Source organism: Anolis carolinensis, chromosome 2 (genome assembly GCF_035594765.1).
Source record: "Anolis carolinensis isolate JA03-04 chromosome 2, rAnoCar3.1.pri, whole genome shotgun sequence".
Lineage (NCBI taxonomy): Eukaryota > Metazoa > Chordata > Lepidosauria > Squamata > Dactyloidae > Anolis > Anolis carolinensis.
Genome location: NC_085842.1, coordinates 16,489,096 through 16,515,370, shown reverse-complemented (window position 1 = coordinate 16,515,370; position 26,275 = coordinate 16,489,096). Strand labels below are relative to the sequence as shown.

The following is a 26,275-nucleotide window of genomic DNA, read 5'->3' as shown; positions in this document are numbered from 1 at the left end:
TTTCGGTCTGACAGCCCTTTGAATTTCCCGCCCCGCTCCCCCGCCCATCTGATCGCGGATAGGCTAGAAGGTTGAACGAGGCGGGCTTTCGTTTCCCGCCTTGCTCTGCTGGCCCAATGGGGAGCCGCTTTTTGTCCCCACTCGGGCCAATCAGAGAGGGGGACGCGGGAGCTATTGAAACAATGAAGTGACTAAGCAGGAAGGACCGGATTAGTCCTTGCCCGGCCGATTTCTAAAGGGATTAATGGCACCCATCAAGGATGTCCGGGGTCCTGTCACATTCACAGATTTTAGATATGCCTTGGGGTGTCAGAGGGGAAGTGGTGATGGGTGTTGATGAGCCAAAATTGACAGGCTCCACAGGGCGCCCAACGTGGGGCGTCCTGGAATTCCCTGAGATATGACAATGTTTGCCCTGGGGGCTGAATCACCTTTAGGACTATATTCCGAATTTGGTGACTCTTAGCCTTATATTGTCCATGCAATCTGGATTAGATTGGGTTAAGCTGTGGCAGATTATCCTTTTGTTTTTGGGAAGGGAGGCCTGGGTCATAGGGGCTAGGGTTCATGTTGGGGTCAAAACATTTCCCATTTGATCTCATGATTTGACAATTATATGAGATAAAAAATGAAAAATAAAATAAAGTTGGAACATAAACCCAACTGGGAAAAACACATATTTTCCGGGGATCCCAAAGAGTACAAATACATATAGGCAGATAGATTTCATGGAAATAAGGGAGAATTCGTAAAAGTGAGTTACATTTCACAAAGGGGAATCATGAATGATATAAACAATTGAAAACATTTGATAAGAACGAAGTTCACAACATCTGGGGAACCCAATATGGAAAGTCATAGGAGTGGAGTTCTAGCAGCATGATTTCACAATTCATGAAGTTAGCCCAACGATTAGAAATTCATACGACAGTGAGTCATGAGGGTGTCCAGGTACATAGAATATGAAAATTCACGGATATATGAGGAAAAAAGAGTTCATCTGTGATGGAAGGAATTCATAGAGATGGCATGGGGAAGGGGCACATGTGGGTTGCAGTCTTTGGAAGTATAGGATTTCATAAGTCCAGGGGTAGGTCTGGGGAAGAGTGTTCTTCTCCTTCACAAAATTATGAAGGTATGAATGAAACGTGGAGGGCGCCCGTCCAGGCACCCCCTGGCAGCTGTAGAGAGGGTGGAGAACTATGTCTCCCCAGCGAGAGAGCGATCCCCCCATCCCCAATTCACAGAAAGGGGCTAGGGATCTCTTAAAACCATTCCGCGTGTCGCGGAGAGAGGAAAGTCCGGGATAAGGCTGAAAGAAAGCAGTCCGGCTTGGAAAGAGCAGTCGGTCCCGTTTGACAGTCAGCTGTTGAGGTGCTGAGAACTGGACCGATTTCGGTTCCGCTGGTGGTCCTTGAGTCAGGAGCCTTAGAAAGGATTAGGACTAAAAGAAGAGCATGCTAGAGGTAGTTTTGATAAAGATATGAGCCAATTTGTACCGCCCGCCGTATTAATCTATGGCGGAGAAACCTCCGCCAGGGTTTAAAGATCAGACGGGTTAGCGAGGGGGAGAGAGAGATTACATGCAAAGGAAGGAGTCAGAAAAAGACACAAAATAACCAGATAGAGAGTGTTACTGTTAAAATAAATGCTACTTTTATTGGGGGATTTGTTACATAGTGCAGGGAAGGGGAAAGTGAAGAAAAAAGGTTTTTTAATAATAGTCTGCTGCGGTCCCGTTCCGTTCCTTTGGTGAGTGATCTGCGGAACTCTCTGCTGCGTTTTTTAAATTAATTTAAAAGCTGGGGTTTCGGTCATCAAGGCTGGACAAGATGCATGGCCAGGTATGTGGAGTATATATTGGGAGTCCCCTTTTTCTCTCAACAAAGGAGACACAAAGCAGCTGTTCCCTTTGCTCTTCTATGAGCATGGAATTATGTCTGTTGTGGGTAAGATGGATAGTTTGGCCCTGTTAACTTTCCTATCTACTTATGTTCTTTGAATAAAGTCCTGGATTGCTTAAGCTCAGTCTCTCTGTTGCTTGCACCAGATGGTTATGATTTGCTGAACTGCTGTAACAGCTGTTGTTGCTGATTATGTATATGTATGTTTTAATATTAGTATTTAATATTCTAACCTTTCCTTATACTTTTTCGAGTTCTTTCTGTCCCTCGCCAAACTTCTATTGGACTTCCAGAATCTTCTCCCTTTCTCTCCCTGCTCAGCTTTTCTCACCCTGCTATACTCCTATTTATGCAGGCCAAAATCCCATTGGCTTTTTTTGCCGCCACATCACATTGTTGGCCCATGTTTAACTTGTTGTCCTCGAGGATTTCCAAGATCTTTTTCATGTGTACTGCTGTCGAGCCAGGCACTCCCCATTCTGTATCTTTGCATTTCAGAACATGGCCATATAGCTCAGAAAACTCACAGCAATCCAAGATCAATACTATTTGACTGGGCCATTGCACTTAAATGTTACAAGAAATGAAAAGATCTCTCTCTATCCTTATCTTCCAATTTTGTTATATTCAGTCTTTGCAACCTAAGGTTCTTCAAAACCAAACTCATCCGCTTCAAGTACCGCTGTGATCCTACATGGGGACCTCCCAAATGTCACAGTGGTTCCTGTGTGAAACTTTATTTATGTCATCCACCCTGACAACCTATAATATGTTCAGAGAAAGGTCACCAAAAAGTCTTGGCCCCAGCAAGCATAGCCCTCCTAGGATGCATCTACACTACAGAGTTAATGCACTTTGACAGCACTTTTAATTGCAATGGCTCAGAACTATGCAATCCTGGGAGTTGTAGTTTGATGAGACATCAGCATTCTTTGCCAAAGTCTCAAGACAGTGTAAACTCCTGCCCCCATGATTCCATAGCATTGAACCATAGCAATGAAAGTGGCATCAGGCTGCATTGATTCCAGTATAGATTCACCCAAGGATTTTGGAATCACCTAGGATGCATCTGTTCTATACTGCATGGGATTTGTAGTTGGGGGGGGCACTAGCCCTCATTGGCAGAGAAAGCTAAAGAGCTTGTTGAACTACAACTCCCAGGATTCTACAACATTGAGCCAGGGCCATTGAAGTCATGTTCACCAAGGAAGCTGAGGCAGGAGAAACGGGAGAGGCTCCTTGATGGAAGGGTGGCTTATTTCTCTGGCTCTCTTTTCTATTGCTGGAAGATTTAGAGTCCTAAATCTCTGGATTTTAAAGAAGCAGGCAGCAACTGTAATGCACAAGTTTTGCCAGTGGCTTCCTACAGCATCTGGGATTCATTGGTGTCTCCCACCCAAGCACTACCAGAGCCACCCCTTCTTCGCTTCCAAGTACAGAAAATGTCTGGTCCCTTTAAGGCAGTGTCTCAGTTTCCAGACTCCCAGAGGTTTTGGACTTCAACTCCCAGAAGCCTCATTTTCCTTGGCCAATGATTACAGATTGTGTTGATTAAAGTCCAAACATCCAGAGGACCTCAGTTTGGGAACTGATGGTTTAAGTTATTCAACCCTCTTCTGTTCCTGGGGAAATGCATTGAAAGCAGCATCTCCCCATGTCTTTCAGAGGGGGGGGGGGGGTTGCTCTGCGGCATCCAAAAAGTTAAAGCAAAGGAGTGGATTCCTAGAGGGGAAGTCAGTGGTCAATGATAAGCTTCCTGCAGGCAAGGTCCCTCCTCTTCTGGCCATGTGGAAATCTTCCTGGAGGAGGAGGAGGAGTGACTGGGTGTGCTTTGCAGGGTTTGTGGAGAAGGAGGGAGTGTGCCTTCCCAAGAGGGAGATGGCTCTTCTGCCCATGCTGGAGCCTGTCTGCAAGAACAGGAGGCGGGTAGGAAAGCAAGAAGCCTTAGACCCTGAGCCAAGCACGGACCCGCCTGCCTTTCCTGCTGGGAATGGAGGGCAGTTCTGGGAAGGAGGCCTTTTGGGGAAGGGGCTGCGGGAACACAGCCCACCTTCAGAGGCAGAGCGCCAGAGCTTTAGGCAGTTCAACTACAAGGAGACCTTGGGGCCCCGAGAGGTTTGCAGCCGCCTCCACTCTCTCTGCCGCCTGTGGCTGAAGCCTGAGCGACACTCCAAGGCGGAGATGCTGGACCTGGTGCTCCTGGAGCAGTTCCTGGCCGTCCTTCCTGCGGAGATGGAGCGCTGGGTGAGGGAATGTGGGGCAGAGACCAGTTCCCAGGCCGTGGCTTTGGCTGAAGGATTCCTCCTGAGTTGGGCAGAAGAGGAGACAGAGAAGGAGCAACAGGTGAGAGAATCTTCTCCCCACCCTTTCAAGGAGGCAAGGACGGTGATTATGAAGGGAGCCAGACTCCAGATCCCTCCCTCGCCTCTTTTCCTTATTTTCTGATCATTTTTATCTGTGTCCTTTGGTGTTTTTTCAGGCGGTGGACTTGTGTGCAGAAGTGGCTACCTCGTTGGAAAGGCCTCCCTCCACCTCCAGCCAGATGCTGGATTGCGCAGGACAAAGGGAACCACCCAGCTCCACAAGTAAATACCAAAGGACACGGATGACTTTACTCCACTTGCACTGTTGCACCCAAGCTGCTTTAAATGTCTTTAACACTAATATGTCTTAACTTTCTAACAGTTGGGGGATGCTGGTTTGCCTTCCTGTTTGAGCAAGGAACCCCACAGAATCAATGCCCACACTATTGCTTTAAAGAAACAGTAACAATTTATTAATTGGTCTTGGGCCTATCTCCACCCAGGCACTATCTTGGTTTCCCCACAACAAAGTCCATACTTAAAGTTCGAAGATAACCGCTTGTTCTTGAAGTCACTGTTAGTGGAGGATTCTGGAGACAAAGGACAGGTGAAAGTTTCCCTTGCTCACTTTCTCTGGAAAAGGGGCCTTTGGGGCACCCAATGCCCAAGGTGATCAGGATGGAGGCTGAGAGAGCAGGCCTCTCCTATTGAGTACTGGCACCTTGCTGAAGGTGCTGGAAACTCCACAGGCTGCTACTGACCAGCGGTAGGTCAGTAAAGTCTAATGAATTCCCAGAATAATAGTTAGTATTGACTTGAAATGGCCTGCCCAAACCTGGATCTCGATGTGACCAACTATAGACACATCTTGCTTCCAAGATTCCCTGGTGGTAATAACTCTTAAGCTAAATCTTTCCCAGGCAATGGGGTGGGCAAACCTACTGTTCCAAACTAGAACTCCATCCTCTTAAACTAACAGAAAAATGGCTAGTCTCAAGCTGTGGGTGAGTCAGCCTGAAAAAAGGAACTGGGACTTATACAGTTCCAGCACACCACTCCTTTTGGTCTTTGTGGCTCAATGAACATATATGTGTGTGAAAGGGATCTAGCAGCCTTTGGATATATGTTTTACTGAACATGAGTAAAAAATAATCAAGCGGCATAAAAAACAATGCATTTTGGCTGCATCATTAGGAGTGTAGTGCATAGGGATGTGACCTGCGTTGGATGGTGGCTGGCTTTACATGACAGCACTGTCAACTCACTGCAAACCAATCTTCCAGTTGTACTTAAGTAGCTGTTCTTGAAAATTAGGGCTGTTCAACATGCATTCACTCAGTCTTCCAAAGCAATTTCAGCCACGCGATAATGTGCAGTGACTTTGAGGTCACTGACATATATGATGGCCTCCACTGCTGTCGCCTGCTCCTAGACGAGTCCCATTGCTACTACTAGTAGGCAGCCAGAGAAGAAGTCCAGCTGCAAACCTAAACATTTCTTATTTCTCCCTAATAATTACTTAATTAAAAAAATAAATAAAACAGCAGAGCTCTGTGGCTGTCCCTATGAGGGACAGTTTACGGAGCTGGATATGGTTAGCCTGGAGAAGAGCAGGTTAAGATGGGAATATGTTGAAAGGATGTCATATTGATACACATATTGCTATGCTATTCCCATGGTGAGAACCTATTTTTAAGTGCCAGATGGATTAGGTACAGTTTTCTCTCTCTAATAGCCACCAAAAAAACGGGGGAGGGGAATAATACTTCAAAGATCCCAATGGCTGAAGTATCCAGGCCAGAGGTTGCTAATGTCAACTGGTTTCAAATGCCTTTGACTAGTGAATTAAAGGCCACAGGTACCCTTTTCTATGTATAACTGTGAAAGCTGCACTGTGAAGAAAGCCGATTTGAAATGTGCTGGGAGAGGGTTGTATGGATGCCTTCGGCTAAAAAGACAAATAAATGGGTCATAGAGAAAATCAAGCTTTAATTCCTCCCAGAAGCCAAGTTGACTGAACAGACATAGTTGCAATGTGGACATATCACGATTACACAGGGCTCACTAGATATGACAAAATGTTTTAGTAAGAGAGCAGGCAGCAGGAAAAGAGAGAGATTGGATTGTAGGGGGATGGACTCCACCAAGGGAAACATGGCTGTCCTGAATCTACAAGACCTGAGCAGACCTAGCTTGGAGGTCTCTCATTCATGGAATCACCATCATTCAAAGTTGGCCTGGAGGCACTTAGCAGCAACAACAACAACGCCCTACCCTTCCCAGCCTTGCTCAGGTTGTGCCATTTCAGGGCTGTGCCTTCCATGACTGAATCATAGAATCATAAAATAACAGAATCCTAGAGTTGAAAGAGCCCACAAGGGTCATACAGTCCCAACTCCCTGCCATGCAGGAATACACATTCAAAGCACTCCTAATGGATGCCCATCCAAACCTTCAGAGAAAAAGACTCCACCACACTCTCAGGTCACAGCATACTCCATTATTAAACACCTTTTACCATTAGAAAGATGGTACCACCAGAAATGTAGACCATAGCCAATAAAATACCCTTGCCCTTTCTATTCCTACAGGAGGTGAATCAGAACCAACATATACTGACTTCCCTCTTCCTTTTGATGTACTCAGTACGAATTCTGTGACACCAGATCAGGTAGGTGAGAGAATCCCTGATGGGCCAAGAAGGGCTCAGGCTTCCGGTGTCCTCTTTGCATTGATATTCTCTCCTCTTTCCACCCAAGAGGCCTGCAGCAGAATCCCTGTGTAAAGATTGACATCAGTATTGGCCACCAAAAGCAACTGGCTTTCTGGCTGGGGTCAGCATTTCCTGCTTACCAAGAATGTTTCTTTGTCCAGGTGACCTTCCAAGAGGTGGCTGTGTCTTTCAGTGAGGAGGAGTGGGCCCTGCTGGATCTGGACCAAAGGGCCTTGCATCAACAAGTCATGAAGGAAAATGTGGAGACTGTGTCCTCTTTAAGTAAGGCTCCCTCTTTTATAAAAATGTATTAGTAGCAAAAATGACATCGTCACATAATGTCACTTAAAAAAGGAGGAGGGCAAAGAACTCACCAGGTTCATCATAGGTTCACAACAGGTTGAAATAACATTAAATTTATCAGTCAACTATAGCATCTCTCTATATGTCTGACATGATGTGGAGGGGGGCAGAAAATACTAGGTGTCATTTTTGAAATCAACCCATTGTTGAAACAGGTTGAAAAGAAACTGGATGTTTCTATCATTTTGTACATTTTTTCATTGTTCTTGTCATTGTTGTGTACCTTGAGGTCATTTCCATTTTATGCCAAGCCTTAAAGAAATCTATCACAGGGTTTTCTGGGACTGATACTGTGTGACTTGTCTAAGTTCACCCAATTTGTTTCCATGACTGAGCAGGGTATCAAATATAGTGTCTATCATAGCCCACTGTATAAACAACTCCAATTGCGAGGTTGTCCACTTTTTTTCTAATGCTCCTCTATTAGCAATCAAACAACAACAACAAACCCCCCCCAAAAAATTGGCTTTTTAGCCTGCAATCCCTCACAAAATATGGGGAGCAGTCTTGTTTCTAGTTGTTTGTAATTTGCTTTATTATTGGAAATACCATTTCCGAAATGCAGAAATAGGCTCTCTATTTCACAGTTAATCCTATCAATTGGTAACTATAGCATGTACCCTGTATATTCATATACATGGTTTCACCCACCCGAGCCTTGGGGAAAGTGGTATCTTCTACATGATTTTACAGTTTGCTACCCCTGGAAAGTTAGCATTTAGTCTTGTTAAAGAGTGTACCAGGTCTAATAGGTGGACATTAGAAAAAAGTAGATTTTGAAAAAGAAACTCTTGAAGTAAGAGAAGCTCAGCAATGGGATTGATTACCTAAATTTCTGGTGAGCACTTGAATGATACCTATTAAGATTTTGGGGTTTTTTAAAATATGTGTTCTCATTTTCTTTGTTGTCAAGCAACTGACAGAGAAGGGGAATCATCTCAATACTGGGACTGTGGAGAGAAGAAGGAGCTGGGCCTTTCTGGTCAGCAAGCAACGTACGCTAAGAGGAAACCTTTTAAGTGCTTGGAGTGCGGAAAATTTTTCCGTAATAAGAATAGCGTTGCTTATCATCAAGCAATGCACACGGGAGATAAAAAATTCAAATGCTTGGAGTGTGGAAAGGGCTTCTTTCAGAAAATAAACCTGACTCGTCATCAAGTTACCCATACTGGGGAGAAGCCATTTAAATGCTTGGAGTGTGGAAAGAGTTTCACTCAGAAGACAGGTCTCACCTCTCATCAAGCTACTCATACTGGGGAGAAGCCATTTAAATGCTTGGAATGTGGAAAGGGTTTCATTCACAAGATAAGCCTTACCTATCATCAAGCTACTCATACTGGGGAGAAGCCATTTAAATGCTTGGAGTGTGGAAAGGGCTTCATTCAGAAGATAAACCTCACTTATCATCAAGCTACTCATACTGGGGAGAAGCCATTTACATGTTTGGAGTGTGGGAAGAGTTTCACTCAAAAGATAGGCCTTACCGATCATCAAGCTACTCATACTGGGGAGAAGCCATTTAAATGCTTGGAATGTGGGAAGTCTTTTATTGAGAAGAGAAATCTCACTTCTCACCAAAAAATTCACTCGGGGGAGAAACCCTTTAAATGCTTGGAGTGCGGAAAGAGCTTTCGTCTAAAGGGTTGCTTTGCTTCTCACCAGACCATTCACACAGGGAAGAAACCCTTTCAATGCTTGGAGTGTGGAGATCTTTTACAGACAAAGGAGGTCTAATTGCTCATTATGCAACACACTCTGGGCAAAAGCCATTCAAATGCTTGGATTGTGGAAAGGGCTTTGCACGGAAGTCAAACCTCACACAACATCAAAGAATCCACACTGGGGGGAAACCCTTTCAGTGCTTGGAGTGTGGAAAGAGCTTCCGTCTAAAGGCATGCTTTGCCTCTCACCAGACCATTCACATAGGGAAGAAACCCTTTCAATGCTTGGAATGTGAAACCTCTTTTACAGAAAAAAGATGCCTAATTGCTCATCAAGCAACACACTCTGGGGAAAAGCCATTCAAATGCTTGGACTGTGGGAAGAGCTTTTCATGGAGGACAAACCTCACAGAACACCAAAGAATCCACACTGGGGAAAAGCCCTTTAAATGCTTGGAGTGCAAAAGCTCTTTTACAGACAAAAGATGTCTAATTGCTCATCAAGCAACACACACTGGGGAGAAGCCATTCAAATGCTTGGATTGTGGAAAGGGCTTTGCATGGAAGGCAAACCTCAGAGAACACCAAAGAATTCACACTGGGGGGAAATCATTTCAATGTTTGGAGTGTGGAGAAAGTTTCAAACGGAAGAGAAACTTCCATCTTCATCAAGCAACACACACGGGGAAATAACCCTTTAAATTCCCGGAGTGCAGAAAGAGCTTTTGCCAGAAGAAACACCTCCCTTCTTTTCTCTCATCCAAACCACGAGGAGACGGAACTTCTGCAATAGAGAGAAATTACTTGAAAATCGTATTTTTGTTATTGTTGTTTTTAGAAATGACTGGAATTTAAAGTATCTTTCTTTCTGAACAAACTAGTTTCTATTGATGAAATATTTAAAAAGGAATTACTGAAAATAAGACAGAAAACAAAAAGAGATTTTAGGCTGGACAAGATTCATGGCCAGGTACATATGAAGTATATGTTGGGACTCCACTTTTTCTCTCCTCAAAGGAGATGCAAAGCAGCTGTTCTCTTTGCTCTTCTTCTAAGAGCATGGAAAGAAGTCCGCAGTGGGTTAGATGGATAGCTAGGCCCTGCTAACTTTCCTATCTAATTATGTTCTTTGAATAGAGTCTTCTTTGTAAGCTTGACTCTTCTGACTTGCTTAAGCTCAATCGCTCTATTGCTGGCACCAAAAGCTTCTGATTTGCTGAACTGTTGTGACAGCTGTAGCTGATTATGTATACGTCTATATTAATATTAATATTTTAATATTATCACCCTTCCTTATACTTTTTCAAGTTTTTTCAGTCCTTGGCCAAATTTCTGTTGGACTTCCAAGAATCTTCTCCCTTTCTTTACCTGCTCAGCCATGATACAACTGATGCCCTCCTCTTTTGAATCCTTTGATGTTTGCTGAGCCACCTATCTTATGAATTCTTCCATTCTGAAATTATAAAATAAATTATTGAAATTTGGAGATGGAGGAGGCTTGCAGCTTTGGCTGGTGTACTTACTGGGTAGAAGTTGTAATTGTTCTGCTTCAAAGTAAAGCACACTGCTTTGGAGGAATTTATCTGTGTATTTACATTTCCTCGTAACATTCCTGTATAAACTGTTAGGTTTTATGGCACTTCCATGAGGCTCTCGTCTTCAGGCAAACATTCTTCAGGTGTAGAGAATGATGACATTTCCCCCCCCCCTCCCCAGCTCACTTCCCCAAAAGAATGGAATGTACACAGTTCCAGCCATATGACATCCTTAGTGTGAATTAATATGGTCACCGCTCTTTATACCTGAAGAATGACTGCCCGAAGATGAGAGCCTTGTGGAAGTACCGTAGATTCCCTTTGACCAAGAAAGACCATTCACAGCTATCGATGACTGGAGCCCTTACACAGTTTTGTGGGAAGGTCAATACAGACCCACCAAGTAAATTCAACAAATACCACAATCAGCAAAGGGTAAGAGGAGTTCTATAAACTAGGAATGGGCAAACTTCGGCCCTCCAAGTGTTTTGGACTTCAACTCCTACAATTCCTGACAGCAAAACACCTGAAGGGCCGAGGTTTGCCCATGCCTGCAGGAGTCTACTGTATTCCATGCAGCTGTGGACAAGTCTACATAGGAACCACCAAACACAGCAGCATTGCCCAGACACAAATAAAAGGACACAAAAGGCCAGTGCAGATTGATTCAACCAGGTAAGTCAGCTATAGCAGAATGCATGATGAACCAACCTGGACACAAAATATTTTTTGAGAACACAAAAATGCAGAACCACTCTGACAACCATCATGTTAGGCTACATAGAAAAGCCATTGAAATCCACAAGCACGTGGAAATTTTCAAAAGAAAGGAGGAATCCATGAAAATGAACAAAATCTTGTTACCAGCATTAAAAAACACCAGAAGCAAGACAGTAAATATAGAACAATACTCAAACAGAAAATCCAGACAGCAAACCATCAAGTGGCAGTTAACAGCCCCAAACAAAGGATGCCTCCAGGCAACAGAAACATACATACCTCTGTCTGGATACCCTCACTGATTGACTTAGCAAACTCGGCTACTCGGTGCTATTCAAGTTGATAATTGCAAAATGACACTTTCTTTAAACAGACAGGTTCCTTCTCCCACCCTGGACAGTCCACAGATATATATACATACCACTTGCCTCATTTCCAACAGGCCTCTGAACAAACCTCTGAGGACACTTACCACAGATGCAAGTGAAACATCAGGAGGGAATGCTACTGGAACATGGTCATACAGCCCGAAAAACTCACAGCAACCCAAGGTCAATACTATTTGAGTGGGCCTTTGCAATCCCCTCTGAAAGTTACAAGAAATTAAAAGATATTTCTCTGCCCTTCCATATTTGGTGTCTTCAGTCTATGCAACTTAAGGTTCTTCAAAAACAAACTCATCCGCTTCAACTACTGCTGTGGTTCTACATGAGGGCCTCCCAAATTTAATTATTTATCTGTTTTATGACATTTCTACCTTGCCTTTCTCAACCCGAGAGGACTCAAGGCTGGTTTATACATAGGCAACTATTCGATGCCTTAAAACAATATACAAATGAAACAAACATTTCAAAATCGAATTATAGAATACATTAAAACATTTAAAAACAATTAAAACAAATGTCACCGTGGTTCCTGTGTGAAACCTTATTTATGCACTTCACTTCAGAGAAAAGCCACCAAAATGGTCAGTTCTAGCAGCCAAACTCGATTCGATTTGTTTGTGCTTCCCCTTTGCAGCTCTAAAAGCATTTGGGAGCAAAAGCCCAGGGCCACAGCAAGCATAGCCCTCATAGGATGTATCTACACTGCAGAATTAATGCAGCACTATCAATTGCCATGGCTCAGTACTATGCAATCCTGGGAGTTGTAGTTTGGGGAGGCACCAGCTCTCTTTGGCAGAGAAGGCTAAAGTTCTGCCCCCATGATTCCATAGCATTGAACCATAGCAGTGAAAGTGGCATCAGGCCACATTGATTCCAGTGCAGGTTCATCCAAGGATTTTGGAATCACCTAGAATGCATCTATTCTATACTATAAGCATGTATGCTGTCTGATAACACTGAGAGGACCATTATTCAGTGTATGGGATCCTGAGATTTGTAATTTGTGGAGGCACCAGCTCTCTTTGGCAGAAAAGGCAAAAAAGCTTGTAGAACAGCCCCTTGAGGGATGGGTTACCTATTTCTCTAGTTCTCTTTTCAATTGCTGGAAGATTTAGTGTCCTAATTCTTTGGTTTTTAAAGAAGCAGCTCTAAGCAGGTAGCAACTGCAATGCACAAGTTTTGCCAGTGGCTTCCTCCGAATTCGAGCTTATAGCATCTGGGATTCATTGGTGTCTCCCGTCCAAGCACTACCAGAGCCAACCCTGCTTAGCTGTTTCAGCTGCATCATTAGGAGTGTAGTGCCTAGGGATATGAGCTGTGTTAGACGATGGCTAGCTTTACATAACAGCACTGTTAACTGATTGCAAACCCATCTTCAAGTTGTGCTTAAGTAGCCGTTTTTGAAAAATAAGCCAATATGTTGGATAATAAGGAGGGATTAAGGAAAAGCCTATTAAACATCAAATTAGGTTATGATTTTACAAATTATGCTCCAAAACATCATGTTATACAACAAATTGGACAGAAAAAGTAGTTCAATACACAGTAATGCTATGTAGTAATTACTGTATTTACGAATTTAGCACCAAAATATCACGATGTATTGAAAACATTAACTACAAAAATGCATTGGATAATCCAGAACGTTGGATAAGTGAGACTCTACTGTACTAGTAGGCAGCCAAAGAAGAAGTCTGGCTGCAAGCCTAAATGTTTCTTATTTCTCCCTAATAATTCCTTTAAAAAACAGCTGTTGGTGTCCCTGGCCAAAGGTGACCAAAGTGGTCATTGGTCTCAATTTGATGAATCCCTATGAGGGGCAGCTTCAGGAGCTGGGTATGGTTAACCTAGAATATTTATTTACAACACTTTTGCCCCGCCTTTCTCAACCCCGGAGGGGACTCAAGGAAACCTTACAACATAAGCTGCAATTCAATGCCTTAAAAAACAGAATACAAAAAAACAACCAAAACAACGAGTTAGCAGGTTAAGGGGGGGGTGGGGTGGGGAGTATGTTGAAAGGATGGCACAAAGCTGTAAATATTGCTATGCTATTTTCATGGTGAGAACCTATTTTAAGTGCCAGATGGGTTAGGTACAGTTTTCTCTCTCCTATACGTAAAGGGAAAGGTTTTCCCCTGACATTAAGTCCAGTCGTGTTCGACTCTGGGGGTTGGTGCTCATCTCTATTTCTAAGCCGAAGAGCCGGCGTTGTCCGTAGACACCTCCAAGGTCATGAGGCCGGCATGTCTGCATGGAGCGCCGTTACCTTCCTGCCGGAGTGGTACCAATTGATCTACTCAAATTTGCATGTTTTCGAACAGCTAGGTTGGCAGAAGCTGGAGCTAACAGCGGGTGCTCACTTCACTCCCCGGATTTGAACCTGTGACCTTTCGGTCTGCAAGTTCAGCAGCTCAGCACTTTAGCCACCAAAAAAAGCAGGGGGGGGCAGCATAAGTTCTTCACAGAGCCCAATGGGGATCAGGGTATACACAATGGCTGAAGTATCCAGGCCAGAGGTTGTTGCTGATGTCAACTGCTCTCAAAATTTAATTCCTTAATTAAAAAATAAAAATAAAACAACAGCAGCGGTCATCAATCTGCATATGATGAATACCTACGAAGGGCAGTTTAAGGAGCTGGATATGGTTACCCTGGAGAAGGGCAGGTTAAGATGGGAATATGTTGAAAGCATGTCATATTGCTATACATATTGCTATGCTATTCCCATGGTGAGAACCTATTTTTAAGTGCCAAATGGATTAGGTCCAGTTTTCTCTCCCTAATAGCCACCAAAAAAAGCAGGGGAGGGGAACAATACTTCAAAGAGCCCAATGGCTGAAGTATCCAGGCCAGAGGTTGCTGATGTCAACTGGTTTCAAATGCCTTTGACTGATGAATTAAAGGCCACAGATGCCCTTTTCTATGTACAGTAGAGTCTCAATTATACAACATAAACGGGTTGGCAGAATGTTGGATAAGCAAATATGTTGGATAATAAGGAGGCATTACGGAAAAGCCTATTAAACATCAAATTAGGTTATGATTTTACAAATGAAGCACCAAAACATCATGTTAGACAACAAATATGGCAGAAAAAGTAGTTCTATATGCAGTAATGCTGTGTAGTAATTACTGTATTTATGAATTTAGCACCAAAAATCACGATATATTGAAAACATTGACTCCAAAAATGCGTTGGATAATCCAGAACGTTGGATAAGCGAGTGTTGGATAAGTGAGACTCTACTGTATTTGTGAAATAAGTGAGACTCTACTGTATTTGGTCGAGGGGGCTTAATAAGATTCTCTTCATAATTGTACAGAGCAACTCAGCAGCAGAGCAAACCAGCGCCAGTAGCCCAAAACCACACAGGCCAATGTTATATCTTCCATAAGAGGCTTTTCTTTGTAGTAAAATAATATAGTTGCACTACTTACAATCAAAAGGTTTCTATAAAACAAATAAATACATGCATAGTAAGCTTACATGCAGCAGTCTTCACACACGGGATCTTTAAACACGAGGCTTCTCTCAAACAGGTTTACCTCAGACTGACGTTTACCTCACACTGACTGAGAAATTCCTTCACTGAGGCAAAAAACTACCAACAGGATTTGGCCTACTCACTCCAACAAGGCTTCGGCCTACACTTTAATTAAAAAAAAAATACTCAGTTCATATTTAATATTTCTGACAAGCTGCACACTGAAGAAAGCCGATTTGAAATGTGCTGTAGGAAAGTTGTGTGGATGCCGTCGGCTAAAAAGGCAGGTACACGGGTCCTAGAGAAAATCAAGCACATTCCAGAAGCATTCTCTCCTGACGTTTCGCCTGCATTTATGGCAGCATTCTCAGAGGTTGTGAGATCTATTGGAAACTAGCCAAGTGGGGTTTATATATCCGTGGAATGATGTCCAGGGTGAGAGAAAGAACTCTTGTCTGTTGTAGAAAAGTGTGAATGTTGCAGTTGGCCAGCTTGATTAGCATTGAATTGTAGCGGAACCTTTGTGCTACGGTCCTTGCGAGCGCAGTGGGAGGAATTGGAGACGGACAACTGGAGTATATCCAAGAAAACAGTTTATTGGCAAGTGGCCACTAGGGTTCCCCCTCGCACAAAATAAGTGCTTTCCCAGGGAGAACCCCCAGCGGCGGGCTGAGTAAATATTTATACACACTACAGGGTTCGGGTTATGCCCGCCCACAAGCAAATTCATTGGCTTAGAGTTGTGACGCTGCTTGACTTGCATCCAATCAGCGCTGACCAGCGGCCCGGGCGCACTCTTTCTGTGCCGTGTTCACAATCATTCAGAGCGCCTGCGTGCGCATGCGCAGTTTGTTTATCTTTAGCTTTCATTTCTTCAGAAACACATGATTTCCCAGAAACCACATGTTTCTGTGAGTTTATGCACCCGGGTCGCTAGCCGTCGCCATCTCTGCCCATATATGGTATTTCCTGGGGTTCTTTAACCTCCCGCCTCAGAATAGCCTTGCAGCTTCAAAGCCTGGTTGCTTCCTGCCTGGGGGGAATCCTTTGTTGGGAGGTGGTAGCTGGCCCTGATTGTTTCATGTCTGGAATTCCTCTATTTTCTGAGTGTTGTTCTTTATTTACTGTCCTGATTTTAAAGTTTTTTTTTTTTAAAAAAAACTGGTAGCCAGACCTCACAACCTCTGAGGATGCCTGTCATAGATGTGGGTGAAACGTCATAGAATCATAGAATCATAGAATAGTAGAGTTGGAAGAGACCACATGGGCCATCTAGTCCAACCCCCTGCTAAGAAGCAGGAAATCGCATTCAAAGCACCCCCGACAGATGGCCATCCAGCCTCTGCTTAAAAGCCTCCAAGGAAGGAGCCTCCACCACGGCCCCGGGGAGAGAGTTCCACTGTCGAACAGCTCTCACAGTGAGGAAGTTCTTCCTGATGTTCAGGTGGAATCTCCTTTCCTGTAGTTTGAAGCCATTGTTCCGTGTCCTAGTCTGCAGGGCAGCAGAAAACAAGCTTGCTCCCTCTTCCCTATGACTTCCCTTCACATATTTGTACATGGCTATCATGTCTCCTCTCAGCCTTCTCTTCTGCAGGCTAAACATGCCCAGCTCTTTAAGCCGCTCCTCATAGGGCTTGTTCTCCAGACCCTTAATCATTTTAGTCGCCCTCCTCTGGACGCTTTCCAGCTTGTCAACATCTCCCTTCAACTGTGGTGCCCAAAATTGGACACAGTATTCCAGGTGTGGTCTGACCAAGGCAGAATAGAGGGGGAGCATAACTTCCCTGGATCTAGACGCTATTCCCCTATTGATGCAGGCCAGAATCCCATTGGCTTTTTTAGCAGCCGCATCACATTGTTGGCTCATGTTTAACTTGTTGTCCACGAGGACTCCAAGGTCTTTTTCGCACACACTGCTGTCAAGCCAGGCGTCCCCCATTCTGTATCTTTGATTTCCATTTTTTCTGCCGAAGTGAAGTATCTTGCATTTGTCCCTGTTGAACTTCATTTTGTTAGTTTTGGCCCATCTCTCTAGTCTGTCAAGATCGTTTTGAATTCTGCTCCTGTCTTCTGGAGTGTTAGCTATCCCTCCCAGTTTTGTGTCGTCTGCAAACTTGATGATCGTGCCTTCTAACCCTTCGTCTAAGTCGTTAATAAAGATGTTGAACAGAACCGGGCCCAGGACGGAGCCCTGCGGCACTCCACTTGTCACTTCTTTCCATGATGAAGACGACGCATTGGTGAGCACCCTTTGGGTTCGTTCGCTTAGCCAATTACAGATCCACCTAACCGTAGTTTTGTCTAGCCCACATTTTACTAGTTTGTTTGCCAGAAGGTCGTGGGGGACTTTGTCGAAGGCCTTACTGAAATCCAGGTACGCTACATCCACAGCATTCCCTGTATCGACCCAACTCGTAACTCTATCGAAAAAAGAGATCAGATTAGTCTGGCATGACTTGTTTTTGGTAAATCCGTGTTGACTATTAGCAATGACCGCATTTGTTTCTAAGTGTTCGCAGACCACTTCCTTAATGATCTTTTCCAGAATTTTGCCTGGTATTGATGTGAGGCTGACCGGACGGTAATTGTTTGGGTCGTTCTTTTTTCCCTTCTTGAAGATAGGGACCACATTCGCCCTCCTCCAATCTGCTGGGACTTCTCCCGTTCTCCAAGAACTCTCGAAGATAATTGCCAGTGGTTCTGAAATAACTTCCGCTAGTTCCTTCAGTACTCTTGGGTGTAGCTGATCTGGCCCTGGGGACTTGAATTCGTTTAGGAGAGAATGCTTCTGGAACATGGCAAGACAGCCCGGAAAACTCTCAGTAAACCAGTGATTCCGGCCATGAAAGCTTTTGACAACACATTAAAGATGAAGTGCTTTTAAAATATATTTTATTAAGTTACAGCAAACAAAACATTATCACAATGTATAAAGAAAAATGACACGCTTAAAATGTAAACCTAGGGTAATAACTGTAAAAAATATTATATTATTTCTTGTGGAATACAGCTCCAGCTCCTGCCAACCTAGCAGTTCGAAAACATGCAAATGTGAGTAGATCAATAGGTACCGCTCCAGCGGGAAGGTAACGGCACTCCATGCAGTCATGCCAGTGGCTACATGACCTTGGAGGTGTCTGTGGGCAACGCCAGCTCTTTGGCTTAGAAATGGAGATGAGCACCAACCCCCAGAGTCAGACATGACTGGACTTAACGTCAGGGGAAACCTTTGCCTTTTTACAACATAAGGTTTGCAATCACCCTGAAAATCCATAAAGTTTGAAACTTTTAAACGGTTCCACCCACATGTTACATTTCCCTATCTGTTCTTTATCGTTGCCGCACTCCAAGCATTTATATAATTTCTCTTTTTGTGTGTGTCAGGGGCAACATGAGAAACTGCAAGTCGCTTCTGGTGTGAGAAAATTGGCCATCTGCAAGGACGTTGCTCAGGAGACGCCCAGATGTTTGATGTTTTTACCATCCTTGTGGGAGGCTTCTCTCATGTCCCCGCATGGAGCTGGAGCTGATAGAGGGAGCTCATCTGCACTCTCCCCGGGTTGGATTTGAACTGGCAATCTTCAGGTCAGCAACCCAACCTTCAAGTCATGAGTCCTGCTGATGCAAGTATATAACCCCCTGCGCCACCAGGGGCTCCTTATATAATTTCTATAACAAATTAATATTTTGGTGTGGCATAATGTAGGATTCAATCAATCATTTTACTGATTTCTTTCCTACGTGAGTTGTCAGATGACGAGTGAGGTATGTCTTCTCCTTGAAACTTTTCCCACACTCCAAACATTGAATTGGTTTCTCTCCTTTATGCGCTGCCAGGTGACGCGTGAGGCTTTGCTTCCAAGTGAAGCTCTTCCCACACTCCAGGCATTTAAAGGGGTTCTCCCCTGTGTGAGTTGCTTGATGACACGTGAGGCTTATTTTATGCCGGAAACTCTTCCCACACTCCAGGCATCCAAAGGGTTTCTCCCCGGTGTGAATTCTTTGATGCGCCCGAAGTGCTGATTTCCCACTCAAGCTGTTTCCACACTCCAAGCACTGAAAGGCTTTCTTCCCTGAGTGAGTTGCTTGATGAGTAGCGAGACTTGATTTGCACATAAAAAATTCCCCACACACCACACATCGAAAGGGCTTCTCTCCAGTGTGAGTGGCTCGATGCCGACTGAGTGTTATTTTATGCGCAAACTTTTTCCCACACTCCAAGCATTTAAATGCTTTCCCTTCGGTGTGAGTTGCTTGATGATGAGTGAAGTATGCCTTCCGATTGAAACTTTTCCCACACTCCAAGCACTGAAATGGTTTCTCTCCTTTATGCGCTGCCAGGTGACGCGTGAGGCTTTGCTTCCAAGGGAAGCTCTTCCCACACTCCAGGCATTTAAAGGGGTTCTCCCCTGTGTGAGTTGCTTGGTGGCACGTGAGGCTTATTTTATGCCCGAAACTCTTCCCACACTCCAGGCACCCAAAGGGTTTCTCTCCGGTGTGAGTTCTGTAATGGCAAGCGAGGTGAACCTTTTGAGAAAAGCTCTTCCCACACTCCAAGCAATGAAATCGTTTCTCCCCCGTGTGAGTTGCTTGATGACACCTGAGGCTTAATTTATGCCTGAAATTTTTCCCACACTCCAGGCATCCAAAGGGTTTTTCTCCAGTGTGAGTTTTGCAATGACGAGTGAGGTGTGCCTTTTGAGAGAAGCTCTTCCCACACTCCAAGCACGGAAACGGTTTCTCCCCTGTGTGAGTGGCTAGATGACGACGGAGCTTTGTTTTGTGTCCAAACGTGTTTCCACATTCCAAACATTTAAATGGCTTCTCTTCAATATGAGTTACTTGATGACAGGTAAGGGACGCCATCTGATCGAAACTTTTCTCACACTCCAAGCACTGAAATGGTTTCTCTCCTGTGTGTGTGTCTAGATGACGAGTGAGTTGTTTCTTCCCAGTGAAGCTCTTTCCACATTCCAGGCATTTAAAGGGTTTCTCTCCTGGGAGCACTCCTAGATGTGACCTCCACCGAATACTCTTTACGCACCTCAGGTAGTTGAAGGTTTTCTGTTTCGTTTGGGAAATCAGAGACTTCCTTAAACTGGGTGTCCTTCTCCACTCACCAGCTTTGAAGAATTTCTCCTCTGGGTGAATTTGCCTATGAACAATAAGGCTTGCTTTACATCTAAAGCTTTTCCCACATTTACTCCTTTCTTTCCCTTTCCCTGTTATTTCTTCGACTGAGATGTCACCCTCCTGAGAAGCAGAATATGTGTTCCTTCTGTTGCTGTTGGTGTCTGATGTTCTTTTATTCCTTTTCATCTGCTTCTGCTTGTTCCTTTGCAGGAACGCCCTGCTTGGTTCTCTGTTGTTCTCACTCTCTTGCACATCCCAACCTGAAAAAGAAAGCACAGCTACTCATAGCCCAACCAAGACATATAGACATAAGTGAAAGACGTAACACAGTTATTAAGCTGACATCGATTGGCATTAAGCTATGGAAGCTTCTCAAAAGAGAGTTGTGATTCAAGCGTCTCTCTAATAATAATAAACTTTATTTCAGTGATTCCCAAAGTGGGCGCTACCGCCCCCTGGTGGGCACTGCAGCGATCCGGGGGGGCAGTGATGGCACATATTAAGGCACAGGGGCGAGGGCAGGGGAGGGGTGGGGCCCTTGTTGGGATGCAGGGGGCGGAGCTAGAGGAATGGGTGTGGCTTCTTTCCCAGAGCCCGAGACAGGACTGAGCCTCTATACCTCTCCTGAGAGGCCTTTTAGGACTAAAGGGTGGGGCTAGGGCAGGGCCTCTTCCCAAGAGCCTCTGTATACATCCTCTGAGGCGCCTGTTAGAACATCAGGGCGGGGTATTAAGGCCCCGCCCCCTGTATCCAGGACAGGGATAGATGCTCAGCCCTGCCTCAGAGCTCGTAACTCCGCCCATCCCAGCCTTGGCCACCTTTGTGGCCCCGCCCACCTCCCCCTCTCAGCCCTGCATCTTGGACTAGGGGAGAGGCTCAGCCCTGCCCTCTTGAGCAGGAGCCAGTCCCACCCCTGTAAGCCACGCCCCCCTTTCCAGTGGGCGCTGAGTAATATTTTTTTCTGGAAAGGGGGCGGTAGGCCAAATAAGTTTGGGAACCACTGCTTTATTTATATCCCGTTACCTCTCTTTGAATTGGGACTGGAAACATATAGGCAGCCAATGGAGCTCTTTGAGCAGTGGAGTAGTATGCTCCCTATAATTTGCTCCTGTTAGTAGCCTAGCTGTTGCCCTTTTTACTAGTTATAGTTTCCAGGCAACCCCACGTAGAGTGCGTTGCAGTAATCCAGCCAGGATGTATGGAGCCCCCCGTGGCGCAGTGGGTCAAACCCTTGTGCCAGTAGAACTGATGCCTTGAAAACTGGGTTGCTGACCTGAAGGTTGCCAGTTTGAATCCAACCCAGGGAGACTGTGGACGAGCTCCCTCTGTCAGCTCCAGCTCCATGCAGGGACATGAGAGAAGCCTCCCACAAAGATGGTAAAAACATCAAAACATTTGGGCGTCCCCTAGGCAACGCCCTTGCAGATGCCCAATTTTCTCACACCAGAAGCGACTTGCAGTTTCTCAAGTCGTTCCTGATGCACACACAAAAAAGCTGGGATTTAACTAAGGCTTGGACTACCGCGACAAAATTGGGCTTTTTGAGGTACAGACGCAGCTGGCGCACAAGCTTGTATTGTGCAAAGGCCCTCCCAGCAACTGCTGACACCTGGCCTTCAAGGGTTAGCGATGAGTCCAGGAGGACCCCCAAGCTGCAAAACTGTCTTTAGGGGGAGTGTTACCACATTCAGCACAAGTTACCACCCTATACCCCGATCGGCCTCACGACTGACCAAGAGGGAGAGGAGATGATTCATGGGATGCTTTGATTAGTTGAGGAATGGGGTTTTCGCTTTTGCTTGTCTAATAATAGTAACTATTTTTCTTCTTATCTGCCTCCCTCATGGATCTAGGGGGGTTACAGCATAATTAAAACACATAAACATCCTAAATATTTTACAAATACACACATGAAAACGTATTTCTATAAAAGACATATTCAAATGCACATAACAGAGATTAAACATAAGACGGCAGTTTAAAATGCATGCTTAAAAATATATAGTGTACAACTCCTAGTCCTTCTGTCCTAATGTCTTTGTAGTAAAATTCCCTGTGTTTTTCTGACCACAGCTTCTAGACTTCTGAGATATTTCAGTTTCTGGACTAGAGTTAGCCTGTACATGATAAACACAGGAAGGCTGAAAGCTATTGCTCTTGTAAATTGATTAGAAAGGAAGAGAAAGGGGTCTTACCCAGAGAGGACACCATCCTCAAATTGTCTTCCATCACTTTTCTATGGAGGGTCCTTTGGCCTGGAGACAGCAGCGTCCACTCCTCCTCCGTGAAATCCACAGACACCTCTTCAAATGTCACCTGAATTAACAAGACATGAGCCATGAGTTGTGGTGTGGAAAGGTCTGTCGGGAGGCAAAGACCAGGCAGGAGTTCTGCTAAGAACAGGGCGATCTTCTCCACCCAACAGGAATCCTGTCCCTCACCTGGTTTGGCCTCATAGGAACTGTTTGGGGTTTATCTTTGTGAAGAGATGCTTTTGGCCGTGTCCTTGTTGCACCTCCTGTAAGGAAAACAGAAGGGATCAAGGAGTATTTTTTACTACACTCTCTGTTTCTGATTTAATATATCCATAACTGGCAGAGAGCAAAAAGCATTCACACACATACACAAATAGGAAGGTAATAGCAGAATTAAAGTAATTGCCACATAAAAATTACAAACACACACACACATACACATATTATCCAATATCTTGGATAATAAGGAGGGATTAAGTAAACGCCTATTAAACATCAAATTAGGTTATGATTTTACAAATTAAGCATCAAAACATCATGTTATACAACAAATTTGACAGAAAAAGTAGTTCAATATGCAGTAATTTATTTATTTATTTATTTACAGCATTTATATTCTGCCCTTTTCACCCCGAAGGGGACTTGGGGCGGATCACATTGCACACATAAAGGCAAACATTCAATGCCATAACATAGAACAGAGACAGAGACAAGATGCAGGCACGGGCTGGCTTCGAACTCATGACCTCTTGGTCAGAGTGATTTGTTGCAGCTGGCTTGCTATCCAGCCTGTGCCACAGCCCGGCCCGGTAATGTTATGTTGTAATTACTGTATTTACGAATTTAGCAACAAAATATAATGATGTATTGAAAACATTGACTACAAAAATGCCTTGGATAATCCAGAACCTTGGATAAGCGAGTCTTGGATAAGTGAGACTCTACTGTATAGGATTTTAAGTGGGCAGTTGCCCTAATGTGATGAGGTCTTCTTTCTGTCTGTCTGTCTGGGGTGAGGATGCCAAACCACCAAAGATGTATGGAATGTTAAAGGGCAAGGGAGGACAGGTCAACAGCTTGAAAGGACTGCAATGCACACAATTAAATAATATCGGGCAGACTCAGGAGGAATCCTTACCCACTGAGGTGGATGTTCTGTTACCATCTTGCATGGCCCACTCATTCTTCACCTCAGTTGTCTCTTTGGCAAAGATGTTCTGTACCGAGGTCAAGAAAAGAAAAAGAAAATTAGGAAAGGGACAAAGTCTGGTGACTTCTTTGCATGGTTTCCAGACAAAGGGGGAAAGCAGTGGTGAGTTTTCCAATACCAATATACCTCAGTTAACGAGGTAGATGAGTTTCTATGCAACATTGGAAGAGCCTGGGATGTGCTATTGGGGCCACAGCCCTCCTGAGCTCAGGGTCACTCCGTGTGGGGCTGGAGGGGAGAGCCATGGGACTAGTGCTGAGCCAAAGCAATGTGTCCTCCTCTCGCTTCCACCCTCCTCACAACTGTGTTTGGTGGGGACGAGAGAGAGGGCCTTCTCGGCCGTGGCTCCCCGACTCTGGAACTCCCTCCCCAGGGAGATTAGGTTGGCTCCCTCTCTACCTTCCTTCAGGAAACAACTGAAGAGTTGGATGTTTCGGCAGGCCTTTGGAGATACAGTCATTAATTAATCAGTCCCAGAAGGTTTTTAATAATCTATCCCGTTTTTATTACGATTTTACCATTTATGTGTTTTAAATGCAATTTTTTATCCTGTATTTTTGTTTTAATTGATATATTGTATTACTGTTTTATCTTTTTATAGTGTGATTTGTATTATGTTGCTTATGTTTTGTTCTATGTTGTTTGGGCCTCTGCCCCATGTAAGCCGCCCCGAGTCCCCACGGGGAGATGGTAGCGGGGTATTAATAAAGTTTTATTTTATTATTTTATTATAGAAGAAGCAGGACCTTAGCAGGAGGAAGGGGCCGCCTCCACGTGCATACTTGTGTATGCATTCCTGAGTAAAGACTATGTTTTTGAATCCTACCACTCTGGTTTGTCTTTGTATTCAGAACAGAAACCATTGGAACTGTTGCCACTCACCTGCTGCTCTTTCCACTTGCTCTCCTCTGCCCGACTCAGGAGGAATCCTTCAGCCAAAGCCACGGCCTGGGAACTGGTCTCTGCCCCACATTCCCTCACCCAGCGCTCCATCTCCGCAGGAAGGACGGCCAGAAACTGCTCCAGGAGCACCAGGTCCAACATCTCCGCCTTGGAGTGCTTCTCTGGCTTCAGCCACAGGCGGCAGAGAGAGTGGAGCCGGCTGCACACTTCTCGGGGCCCCAAAGTCTCCTTGTAGTTGAACTGCCTGAAGCCTTCTTGTTTGCCCGAATCCCACTCCTCCTTCCCCGGTTCCTCCTGCATGGCTCCTCCAAAGAATCCCGCAAGATCAAGATCAAGCCTCTCTCCCAATTTGGGGCTCACTGTGTGCATGGGCATCTTGGACTTTCACCTGTTCCCAAAGAGTGCTTTCAGAGTTGGACGTCCATCACATCCAGATGACTCTTTGCACTGCTCTGCCCTTAATCATTCCCTGTCTCCTTCCATGGAGAGCTGAAACAGCTTGGCCTTCCAATCATTCAGTAACACCAACATGTCTGCACCGAGGAGGCATTGAAGTGGCACAACTAGTGTAGTGTATAACAGTGTGTTCCTCCATCCAAGGGGGTGATACCTGCCTGTCCCAGGTATGCCCTGCTGTCACTCTTGGCCTTGCACCCGCCCCTTCCTGCTAGAGTTATGCTTCTTCCTAGAGGCAGCCGCAGGGAACTCAGATGGAATGTAGTGAAGAATTTAGCGCCACCTTTCCACTGGAGGACTCGAGTGGAGTGGGGAGCAGCCTAATGAATGTACAGTAGAGTCTCACTTATCCAACATTCACTTATCCAACATTCTGGATTATCCAACGCATTTTTGTAGTCAATGTTTTCAATATATCGTGATATTTTGGTGCTAAATTCGTAAATACAGTAATTACTATGTAGCATTACTGCACATTGAACTACTTTTTCTGTCAAATTTGTTGTATAACATGTTGTTTTTGGTGCTTAATTTGCAAAATCATAACCTAATTTGATGTTTAATAGGCTTCTCCTTAATCTCTCCTTATTATCCAACATATTCGCTTATCCAATGTTCTGCTGGCCCGTTTATGTTGGATAAGTGAGACTCTACTGTATTAACATTAATATGGGCCCCTGGTGGTGGCGTAGTGTGTTAAAGCACTGAGCTGCTGAACAAATCCCGGGAGCGGAATGAGCGCCCGCTGTTAGCCCCAGCTTCTGCCAACCTAGCAGTTCGAAAACATGCCAATGTGAGTAGATCAATAGGTACCACTCCAGGGGGAAGGTAACGGCACTCCATGCAGTCATGCCGGCCACGTGACCTTGGAGGTGTCTACGGACAACGCCGGCTCTTCGGCTTAGAAATGGAGATGAGCATCAACCCCCAGAGTCGGTCACGACTGGACTTAACGTCAGGGGAAAACCTTTACCTTACCTAATTGTGGCTAGAGTAATAAAAACAACAGTCCTCTAGAGCTGGGGTGTTTATCCCCACTCTCTGCTCAAATAATAATAATAATAATGACGACAACAACAATAATAATCAAATGATGATGATGATTAGATGATCCATTGGAAGTTGTACCATAAAAACAATCGGCCTGTGACAAAGAACTGGTAGGATCACAAGTATGAAAAAGTGACAGAAAATGAACACGTTAAATTACTCAGGGATGTCCAAATTTAGACTGACAGAGTTGTT

General features: G+C 44.6%; 2 protein-coding genes across 2 annotated transcripts; one reads left to right on the top strand and one right to left on the bottom strand.

Annotated features, from left to right (window-relative positions):
• The first annotated feature begins 3,546 nt into the window (after positions 1–3,546).
• Positions 3,547–9,154, top strand: LOC100560672 (zinc finger and SCAN domain-containing protein 22). The gene is made up of 5 exons (XM_062973291.1): positions 3,547–4,280; positions 4,384–4,489; positions 6,799–6,878; positions 7,082–7,202; positions 8,197–9,154. The coding sequence occupies exons 1-5, from the start codon at positions 3,690–3,692 to the stop codon at positions 9,015–9,017; spliced, it is 1,719 nt and encodes a 572-aa protein (XP_062829361.1). The 5' UTR covers positions 3,547–3,689; the 3' UTR covers positions 9,018–9,154.
• Positions 9,155–17,948: 8,794 nt separating this feature from the next.
• On the bottom strand, positions 17,949–25,249 carry LOC103280132 (oocyte zinc finger protein XlCOF6-like). Its single transcript, XM_062973257.1, has 5 exons — positions 24,554–25,249; positions 23,600–23,678; positions 22,648–22,724; positions 22,402–22,522; positions 17,949–20,466 (listed from the first exon to the last, which is right to left on the bottom strand). Exons 1-5 carry the CDS (start codon positions 24,947–24,949, stop codon positions 18,791–18,793), a joined length of 2,349 nt encoding a protein of 782 aa, XP_062829327.1. The 5' UTR covers positions 24,950–25,249; the 3' UTR covers positions 17,949–18,790.
• Positions 25,250–26,275: the final 1,026 nt, after the last annotated feature.